The 9,733-nt window shown below is 53.6% G+C and overlaps 3 protein-coding genes across 3 annotated transcripts; 2 read left to right on the top strand and 1 right to left on the bottom strand.

The window, feature by feature from the left end:
- The first annotated feature begins 38 nt into the window (after positions 1-38).
- Positions 39-908, top strand: LAESUDRAFT_722732 (uncharacterized protein). Its single transcript, XM_040908265.1, has 3 exons — positions 39-159; positions 238-600; positions 652-908. The coding sequence occupies exons 1-2, from the start codon at positions 102-104 to the stop codon at positions 555-557; spliced, it is 378 nt and encodes a 125-aa protein (XP_040767488.1). The 5' UTR covers positions 39-101; the 3' UTR covers positions 558-600; positions 652-908.
- A 984-nt stretch (positions 909-1,892) lies between these two features.
- On the bottom strand, positions 1,893-3,991 carry LAESUDRAFT_674728 (ATP synthase F1 beta subunit; the record flags this gene model as incomplete). Its single annotated transcript, XM_040905570.1, has 7 exons — positions 1,893-2,077; positions 2,127-2,294; positions 2,348-2,470; positions 2,530-2,740; positions 2,797-3,115; positions 3,172-3,735; positions 3,817-3,991. The coding sequence occupies 7 exons, from the start codon at positions 3,989-3,991 to the stop codon at positions 2,009-2,011; spliced, it is 1,629 nt and encodes a 542-aa protein (XP_040767489.1). The 3' UTR covers positions 1,893-2,008.
- A 415-nt stretch (positions 3,992-4,406) lies between these two features.
- LAESUDRAFT_674731 (amidophosphoribosyltransferase) lies at positions 4,407-6,699 on the top strand. The gene is made up of 8 exons (XM_040905571.1): positions 4,407-4,520; positions 4,577-4,801; positions 4,857-4,942; positions 4,990-5,374; positions 5,424-5,647; positions 5,705-5,829; positions 5,878-5,957; positions 6,002-6,699. Coding segments are annotated over exons 1-8 (1,629 nt in total). The 5' UTR covers positions 4,407-4,519; the 3' UTR covers positions 6,505-6,699.
- The last annotated feature ends 3,034 nt before the right edge of the window (positions 6,700-9,733 follow it).

Below are 9,733 nucleotides of genomic sequence, written 5' to 3' on the forward strand. Positions count from 1 at the left end.
CATACTGGTGCTGTTGAATGTCTTCTTAAAACCCTGACCTCCTATATACAATGCCCAATATGCTATCGGCAATTTGAGGATACCGTCAAGTTTCAGGATCTATGCTCATCGCAACAGATACTCATGCATGTTATAGGCTCACCGCAATTCTTGTCTCTCGTATGTTGCTAAATATCCAGGAAACGGCCCGAGCCACGCGGAGGTGGCAATCTGATACTCCTTCGTTTGTGCGCTCAGGCTATGACGTGCAGATTGAAGCGAGCATCGACATTTCCAGCCTTGTGATCCCGTCTGATCTCTCAAACAACGTCCCTGTAATCGACCTAGAGGAGAGACCTTCCATAGCCACCGCCAACCAGACAAACGCTGTCGCAGACGAGATAATGGTCGCCAGCCCTTCGGACCAACACCGTCATCGTGAAGCACAGGAAGTTGAGGTTCACATGGAGGCTGGACCCTCTAATCAAGGCCGCGAGCACGATGTGGAGCAAGGGCAGGCGGAGGGAGAGGCCACAGAGGATTGGGAGGAAGAAGACGATTGGGAGGACGACTACTAAGGCGAGGAGCTGGAGTTGTTCATGTAATGTGGTTTGGAATCTGGTGAGTTGGGTGCCGCATTCGCAACGTCCACACTGACTTTGTCTACTTTAGGTCCGCAATTCTTCCCCTGTATTTAAACTTTCCTATACTAGGCCGCAGTCGTCTGTTTCCGTATTTATTGGTTTTTGGAAGGTCGGTACCATCCTCGCTGTGAAACACCGCTCATACTATGTATGCTGCGCGCGCATCCTGTTTTCTATTCATATAATACTTTGTCCGCATACGTAGTTAGATGTGCAATGTCATCCGTATGCTTGGACTATCTACAGGACGTTCATGCATGGTATAAATATCTATTTTCTATCGCGGTCTTATTGGCGGATGTGTGGTTGAACAGAGCCTTTTCAGAGTCGTCCTCTGCTGTGCTCATGACCTCATCCTGGCGACTGGTGAGGCGCAACTTGAGCTTGAACCGGTGCAAATACAATGATATCGACATGAGCATGCGTACCGTCGCCTTACAGGACACTTCATCGGAACGTCTGCCCTGGCCTTATCAAGCGAGAACGCATGGCGGCATGGGTCGGATTGTCCACGCACAGCAGTGCAGACGCCTGAGGGAGAACAAGAGCAATGGCTGCATGCAAAAACATTATTGAGCCTGCACCGTTGCAACAGGTCTGGCAATCTCACCGGCGCCGAATTGCTTAGGCTGACTGCAGAAGCAGCAAATCCAAAGGATTGGCAAATTTCAACGTTAAATCATGCACATCGAATGCTTTGCCTGACTGGATAGTATGCTTCATGACAGACAGAATTCAACTTTTTGCATTGAATGTCAGCAAGCTTTCACGCGAGAAACACATCCATGATACATTTTTTTGACCTGGTTTCATTAGCATAAGTGGCATCGGAATAGAATGGAGACTGATCTTCATCCATAACCGCACCCGTCCGGTCATGCACCGAGCTCTAGATGCCCGCCACAGTAATGGGCGATAGAACTCTCTTGAGCAAGTTCAATGCAATTGAAGTATCAGTGCGCACTGCACGTTCATTGACAGAAACCCATGTCGTGGTAGAGTGCGGCATGCCGCAAACGCGAGTATCATGGGACATATAAGACCATATGCATCGACCGCGGTTTGAAGAAATACCAGGAAGAGAGGTGAGTTTGAGTTTCTGGCACAGGCTGGATTTTGCCAGGCTGATGGCTCGTTGTGGGCATGCGGGTGAAGTAACATTGCTCGACTGATCGAAGAGAGACAGATGTTGCTGGGGATGGGGGCGGCTCCTACGAATTACTCTTCAAACAATCTCGGGCTTTTCATACAGTTACAAACAATGGATTTGCGCGCAGGAGATATAGTTGTCAAAGAAAAATTTTATTGGTCTGGCTGTTCGAAACGATGGTTCCGACCACGGCATCCAACATCCAAAGCAAATCCTCCTCGTCATCTTGGCCCGTCTATGACGACTCACCCATCTCCTTCGCGAGCTGCTCGGCCTTAACCTTCACATCCTCAATAGTGCCAACCTACGCGAGTGTCAGAGTATGACCAGAATGATATGTCACGACTACATACCATGTAGAACGCAGACTCGGGGAGGTTGTCGTGCGCGCCAGAGAGAATCTCTTTGAAGGAACGGATGGTGTCCTTGAGCGAGACGAGCTTGCCCTCGAAACCAGTGAAGACCTGTGCAACCTGGAAGGGCTGAGACATGAAACGCTGGATCTTACGCGCACGCTCGACCTGTGAACGTCTACTCAGTACGCGTTCAAGCTCATCCTAAGACATAGACATACAGTCAGCTTGTCCTCTTCCGACAACTCGTCCATACCGAGGATAGCAATGATATCCTGAAGAGACTTGTAGTCCTGCAGGATCTTCTGGACAGCAGTTGCGATATCGTAGTGCTCCTGGCCGACCTGCGATGGGGCATGCATGCATCGATAAACAGTCCGAAACCAGATCTTGTGACACTCACGATTCGAGGGTCAAGCATACGCGATTTGGAGTCGAGAGGGTCGACAGCGGGGTAGATACCCAGCTCGGCAATCTGACGCGACAACACAGTCGTGGCGTCCAAATGAGCGAAGGTCGTGGCCGGAGCAGGATCCGTCAAGTCATCGGCGGGCACATAGACAGCCTGCACAGACGTGATAGAACCCTTCTTCGTAGTAGTGATACGCTCTTGCCTGAGCGCCAAATGCGTCAACATTTCACCGTGAGAAACCAACCGCAAGACACGTACATGGAACCCATATCGGTCGACAGCGTAGGCTGGTAACCGACAGCGGACGGGATACGACCGAGTAAAGCAGACACCTCCGAACCAGCCTGGGTGAAGCGGAAGATGTTGTCGATGAACAGAAGCACATCCTGACCCTCCTCATCACGGAAGTACTCCGCAATGGTCAGGCCGGTAAGCGCGACACGGGCACGAGCGCCAGGGGGCTCGTTCATCTGACCGAACACCAACGCGACCTTTGATGTACCCTCGAGGTTGATGACACCGGTCTCGATCATTTCGTGGTACAAGTCGTTACCTTCACGAGTACGTTCGCCGACACCTGCCAGACACAGAGCTTTAGAGTGCATCGGAGATTGTGCGGGATTTGTTACGCACCGCAGAAGATGGAGAAACCACCATGCGCCTTCGCGACGTTGTTGATCAGCTCCTGAATCAACACAGTCTTGCCGACACCGGCACCACCGAACAGACCAATCTTTCCACCACGGGCGTAGGGAGCGAGCAGATCGACGACCTTGATACCGGTCACCAGGACCTCAGCAGTCGTAGACTGGTCGACGAATGGAGGAGGTTCGGCGTGGATCGGGGACAACTTGACACCGTTAATGGGGCCACGTTCGTCAATGGGCTCACCAATGACGTTCATAATACGACCAAGAGTCGCGTCGCCGACGGGAATCTTGATGGGCGCACCGGTGTCAACGACCTTCTGGCCGCGAACGAGACCCTCCGTGCCGTCCATGGCAATGGTACGGACGGAGTTCTCACCAAGGTGAGCAGCGACTTCGAGCACAAGGCGACCTCCATGAAAATCAACGACCTCAAGTGCATTGAGAATGCGAGGGAGATTTTCCGTGTCGAACTGCACGTCAACGACGGCACCGATAACGGTCTTCACATGTCCGGTAACGCCCTTCGCCTCCGTAGCATACGAGCGAGCTTACCGCACAAGTCGCGACCCAGGTTAGAGTCAAAAGATGAGTAAATCTCTGTACATGCAGGCTGGTGGAAGACACCAACCGGACTGTGCAGGAGCGCGGGGAACGCGAGCCTGTGCGCGTTGGGAGGTGCTCGGTGCGGCAGCAGCACGAGCAACGATAGGAACGGCTGCAGTGGAAGAGAAAAACGCGTTGGTCCTCTTCGCACTGTTCAGCGCCCTACGCGAAAGACGGTGTACGCCGCGCGAGACGAGCATAGTGAACGACGTCGACGATGAGGAGGAGTAGGAATGACGAGGCAGGGACGGCGTACCCACACGCTCCCGAATAAAGTTCATTTTCATCTCAGCTCGACTCCGCTCTCGCCCGTAACCGGCTTGCTCCGAGCCATCCTGCGGCCGCAACCTGCTTGCGACGTGCTGCATGCACGCACTGCGACAAAATAAAATTCATCGATGCTTGCGCTCACGGTGGTGCTGAAGACCTCTCTTCAACAAGCGAAAATCAGTGTACGCCTCGCCTGTAAATTCGCCCACTGACGCGCATCTCGGGGCGTGAGGGACCTCGGGCAGCGTGACGCGACGCGCGAGACGCCCGGGAAATGGTTGCCGGTCCGCGCTCGGACGCCAATGGCAATAGGCAAAAAAACTTACGGCAGGCTTTGTATGTAACGCAGCATGCAACGCTCGTCCGACGAACGTTCGTCCCCCACGAAGGCTGCTAGCCAGGTCGTCTCGTAGACGGTGTCCTGTATTCATCCAGGCGTCACACCCGGATCAGTCGGCAGTGAGTATTTGGTCGCCGATGGAGAGGTCATCGCTGATGGAGAGATCTTTGCGCAGTGTGCGGAATCCTCGGTCTTGTGCTGCACGACGCGAGCATCGATGCAGCCTCAGAGATATGCGAAGGCCTCTCTTTGCTCCAACATAGAGGCCAGGATGCGTGCGGGATTGTCACTTGCGGGCCGAAGGGGCGTTTCTATCAGTGCAAGGCAAATGGCATGGTCAGGGATGTCTTTGATGCCAATGCACTGTCGACTTTGGTCGGTGGGATGGGTATTGGCCATGGTGCGTATGCTCCATCTGTACCGCAGATCGTTCATTGACATCGTTCGTTTTCCAGTGCGCTACCCAACCGCAGGCAGCTCCCATCACGCCGAGGCGCAACCCTTCTACGTCAACTCTCCGTATGGCATTGTCTTTGCGCATGTACGCCCTTCACTCTACGTCTTGTATCACCACTGACGTATCTGCAGAATGGCAACCTGATAAACACGGCCTCTCTTCTCCAATTCATGGATGCTACCGCGCACCGGCACATCAACACCTCCTCCGACTCTGAGTTGCTTCTTAACATTTTCGCAGACAACCTGCAGAAGACGGGAAAATTCCGTATTAATGAGGAAGATATCTTCACTGCAATCGGCGGACTCATGGAACAGTGCAAGGGCGCGTACGCATGTGTCGCGATGCTTGCTGGTTTCGGCATCATTGCGTTCAGGGACCCGAACGGCATCCGACCAGTGGGCATGGCTTCGCGGAAAGCTCAGGGCAATTCGCAGGGCAGGGACTACTTGTTTGCGAGCGAGAGTGTCGTCGCGGACGCGAGTGGATTCGAAAACTGGGAGGACGTGAAGCCAGGTAAATTCGATTTTTCGCGGCGCGTGGACGAAATACTGAACATCCATAGGCGAGGCTGTCATCATCACTCGCAACAGCGTCAGTCGCCGCATCGTGGCCAAACCGGCGTCGTTCGCTCCAGATATCTTCGAGTATGTCTACTTTGCTCGCCCTGACTCCGTATTAGACGGTGTAAGCGTATACCGAAGCCGTATGGCCATGGGCGATGCACTGGCGGAGGAGGTAAAGCGCGTGCTGGCGAAAAAGCAGCTGATGGTTGATGTTGTCATTCCGGTGAGCGAGGCTTCTTGTGTTGATAGCGTCTGCAGATCATTGATCAGCACGAGCCAGGTTCCAGACACATCGCGAGTCGCGGCCTTAAATCTGGCGCAGAGGCTGAACTTGCCTTACCGGGAAGGCTTTATCAAGAACCGCTACGTCGGGCGTACCTTCATCATGCCTGGGCAGCAGATGAGGTATGTAGTCTATGTATGCGGCTGGGTCATATCACTAAACAATTACAGGCGCAAGAACGTGAGGCGAAAACTGAACGCGATGGCGCTGGAGTTTGCCAACAAGAACGTCCTCATTGTAGATGGCATGTGTGCATATGCATCGTAGTTGCCCTTGTCTGACTGTTATCTGCAGATTCTATTGTACGCGGGACTACCTCTAAGGAGATCATCCAGATGGCAAAAGACGTCGGCGCGAAGAAAGTCATTGTCGCGAGCTGCGCTCCGCCGATCCGGTACTCAAACGTGTACGGCATCGACATGCCCTCACGCTCGGAGCTCGTCGCGCACAACCGTGACTCGGATGCCATTGCCCAGGCAATCGGCGCAGACCTCGTTATTTATCAGACGCTTCCCGACCTAATCTCGTCTGTGCGCCAGTTCAACCCATCCATCCCGAAGTTCGACTGCTCTGTGTTCACCGGCGAATACGTCACAGGGGGCGTGGACGAGGAGTACCTCACGGGGTTAGAGCAGCTACGCACGGACAACGCGAAAACCAAGGGTCTCCGGGTGAATGGCACTAATGGGAGTCCCGAGATTGCACGGGAGTCGAGAGAGCTCTCGTTAGGATGTAGCGGGCCGATGAACGGTGCGGATGGTACCATAGGGTTGCATAATAGTTGGAAACTGGGCTAGATGCTTGTGCGAGTAATGTAAAGATCATTGTATTTTCTGATAATCTGGCGACATATGTTATAGACGAAAAGGCGTAGGTGCTGTAGTAATATTAGTAAGTCGTGTTCTTCCCTTCAACGTAATGTTCGTACTTTGGCAGGCTTCAGGGTATGCGGACAGGAGGTCATTACGGACGATAATCAACAAAGTGTCTGCGGTACTCTTGGCTAATCCTAGCCGGCCTCTTGGACCACGTAGATGGCCTGCACCATGGATAACTGACATTCGAAAACATTTTATCTTTTTCCTTTGAACAGGTAATGAATAATGCCGTGCAAGCAACACACTCGACGCCAGGCTCTCCTTTCCCTCTTACCACCACCTTCCTGTTTGGGACAGGGAGGTGTCCCCCCTCTCCTCCACTGTTTATCTACCGGTAGCTGTCTCGCATCGCTCTTAGGGGCTGCCTTCATCATTCCTGCTCTCTTCGGATTCTCTGGGGGGTCTCACTGTGTGGTCTGGCCGGCAGGGGGTAGCGTGGTGCTCCCTTGGCGAAGGAGTGTAGTGCTGGGCATGCTGGCAGCTGCGTTGCTCTTTTGTCGTTGCTGGATTGTGCTAATGAACAGGCTGGGGGTGTCCCCTTGGCAAAGGGACTTAATAGCTGGGCATGCTGGCTGCCTTCCTGTCGCTTTCGCATCAGCGCCTACTGGGGGTGCAGGTGTTTAGTGCCCAATGGCAATGCAGTCTCCCCTTGGTAAAGGGAGTTCGCAGCTGGACTACCGGTGCTGCAGTGCAAGCTCTTGCCTCTGGCGAGTGCATTCTCCTCAAAGCTGCTCTTCGGAGTAGCTGCCCGAGAGGGTCCGAAAGGATAGAGGTCGATAAGAGGGGGATTTGGGTGAAAACAAGCCGACCAGCTGGACAGGCCACCCCCCTCCTGTGCCCTCTGGGTATGGGACGTTAGTCAGGATCAACCAAACTCCGGGGCAGTGTCATGCTGCGACTCCCAGCCCGGTAGCGTCCCTGGCGAGGCGGAGATCACGAACACTTATTACGGGGATCCGCGCCTACGTGTAGTCTCCCCTTGGTGAAGGGAGTTTGCAGCTGGGCTACTGGCGCTACATAGGCATTTGCAAACCGGGTGTCGTGGAACGGGAAAGCGATCCGGGGGTGGCGCCCTGGGGTAATCGCCGGATCGTAGCGGGGTGGGGGGAAAACCTCTGTCCTGGCTCGAGAGGTCTAAATCCTCCGTCGGTGGGTCCTCGTGGAAGACGAGGTGTACCTGCATGAGTGTGGAAGACGAGGTGTACCTGCATGAGTGTGGAAGACGAGGTGTACCTGCATGAGTTGATACCGCGTCACGGTATGGCAAACGACCTTTGGCTGAAAGCTCATCATGAGCACCGGTGCTTGCATCGGGATGTCCAGAGGCGGCACGCGTGCAGACTAAGGCTCCAACTATTTATACTATTTACACTCCTGAGGTGTAAATAAATAGTATATAGTAAACAGTTATCTATATGTCATATAAACAGTTTATATAAAGTTTATATAGTTTTTTTGGTCTCATCTTTTGATGGAGTTTTACTCAACTGTGAGCAGCCTCTGTGATTGTTGAGGCCTTTAAGGACCTGTTTGCATCAGCAAGCACATGACAGTGAGCAGACAACAAGCATTCAATGTCAACACTTGCACCAGAAATGACCAGAAAATCTTATGTCATACAAGAAATGACAAGAAACTCATGTTCATGAACCTATATGATGATAAATTGTCAGTGGTGACTGCTGTTAAACACTATGACTTTCAATTGGCTCACTGTTGTGCTGTCAAATCTAGCAATTGTGCACTCAATAGCCCTATATCATCATAAAACTATTTATACTATATATATACATCTATTTACTATGTACAGGCCCAACTGTAAATAAACAGATATAGTAAACAGTTAAAACTATGTAACATAGTAAATAGATAGAAATGTTGGAGCCTTAGTGCAGACTGGGATGCAACACGGGGATAAAACCTCGTGCCCTGATGTGATTGCAACGTGCGCTTACCGGAAGGGCATTATGTCCGCAAGGGGCCCTTTGGATGAGAACCTCCGCGCTGGGCACGCCGACCTGCGCAAATCGACGGTGCTCGCTCGTCCGTGGTCCTCGGATTCGAAGACCCGGATGGCTCCATCCTCACGGCCCTCCTCCAGACTCCCCTCTTCGCCTTTGGCACACCCGTCACCACGTCGCGCTGGCGTGATAAGCCGCGCCTCCGGCAGTGTACGAGGTGCTGGGGCCTCGGACACCTCTCTGCAGGCTGTACGAAGCCACCCCGGTGCCGTGTGTGCGCCGGCCGCCATCTCGAATCGGTGCACCGCGCTCGGTGCGCCATGTACGCGAAGGAGAATCGCGCCGCCTCAGACCCTTGCGCTCACGCGCGCTGCATGAACTGCCGTGGTCTCCACCACGCCGACTCTGACCAGTGCCCCAAACGCACCGCTTTCCGGAACGCTGGCCCCACTCCGACCTCTTCTCTCGAGCGCCCCGTGCTGCCCGCTGCTGGCGACTCCGATGTTGCTATGTAGGGGCGAGTACGACTTTAATTTCTCCCACGTTCCTTTCTTTCCATTTCTAGCGCCCCCCGTCCGCTCCCCTCCGTCACCACAAGGCATGCCCGCACCGAATACGGGATCCACATGCCGGCGTAGCAACACTTAAACGCAGGGGATCAGTTTTTATCCAGCCTGCTGCGTGGTAGGGTTCGCCGCGCGTCACCCATTCATTCTGTCGATTCCCTCAGTTCTTTCCCTCCGCCCCGACATATCTTTGGCTGCCAACTCACTCCGCCCTTCGGCCTGCCATCGTGCAATTCACTAACCCTGGTCCAGCTGGCTCCCCCTCAATGTTCAACTGGTCACCATGCCCCGCACGCCACTGTGCCTCTGCGGTGAACGAGGACTGTTTGGTGGGAGTATCTTGGGGGTTCGATTCCCCTTAAACAGTGTTTCTAACGAGTCAACGGACTGACCGCGGCGCGGTTTTCGAGTCTGGTTAGGCATATGCATTTTGTTAGGTTATTGGCGCTTGCGTGGTCCATGACACAGCTTACCGGGCTTCGTGCCCTTCTACTATACGCCTGCTCTGTTGCGTCCGTGGGGACCTGGTGTCCGTACGTTAAGCTTCTTCGCCCCCAGATGCGTCTGGTCCTCCGTTGTTACAAGACATGTATTTACACACCTCCGACCGCCCCTTCGGGG

Source organism: Laetiporus sulphureus (assembly GCF_001632365.1).
Source record: "Laetiporus sulphureus 93-53 unplaced genomic scaffold LAESUscaffold_7, whole genome shotgun sequence".
Lineage (NCBI taxonomy): Eukaryota > Fungi > Basidiomycota > Agaricomycetes > Polyporales > Laetiporaceae > Laetiporus > Laetiporus sulphureus.

Coding starts and splice junctions, on each gene's coding strand:
- LAESUDRAFT_674731 (XM_040905571.1), top strand. Junction 4,802..4,856: donor TGGGATGGGTATTGGCCATG/GTGCGTATGCTC, acceptor TTCGTTTTCCAG/TGCGCTACCCAACCGCAGGC. Junction 5,830..5,877: donor ATGCCTGGGCAGCAGATGAG/GTATGTAGTCTA, acceptor AAACAATTACAG/GCGCAAGAACGTGAGGCGAA.
- LAESUDRAFT_722732 (XM_040908265.1), top strand. CDS start 102: ATGCTCATCGCAACAGATACTCATGCATGTTATAGGCTCACCGCAATT. Junction 160..237: donor CACCGCAATTCTTGTCTCTC/GTATGTTGCTAA, acceptor TTGTGCGCTCAG/GCTATGACGTGCAGATTGAA.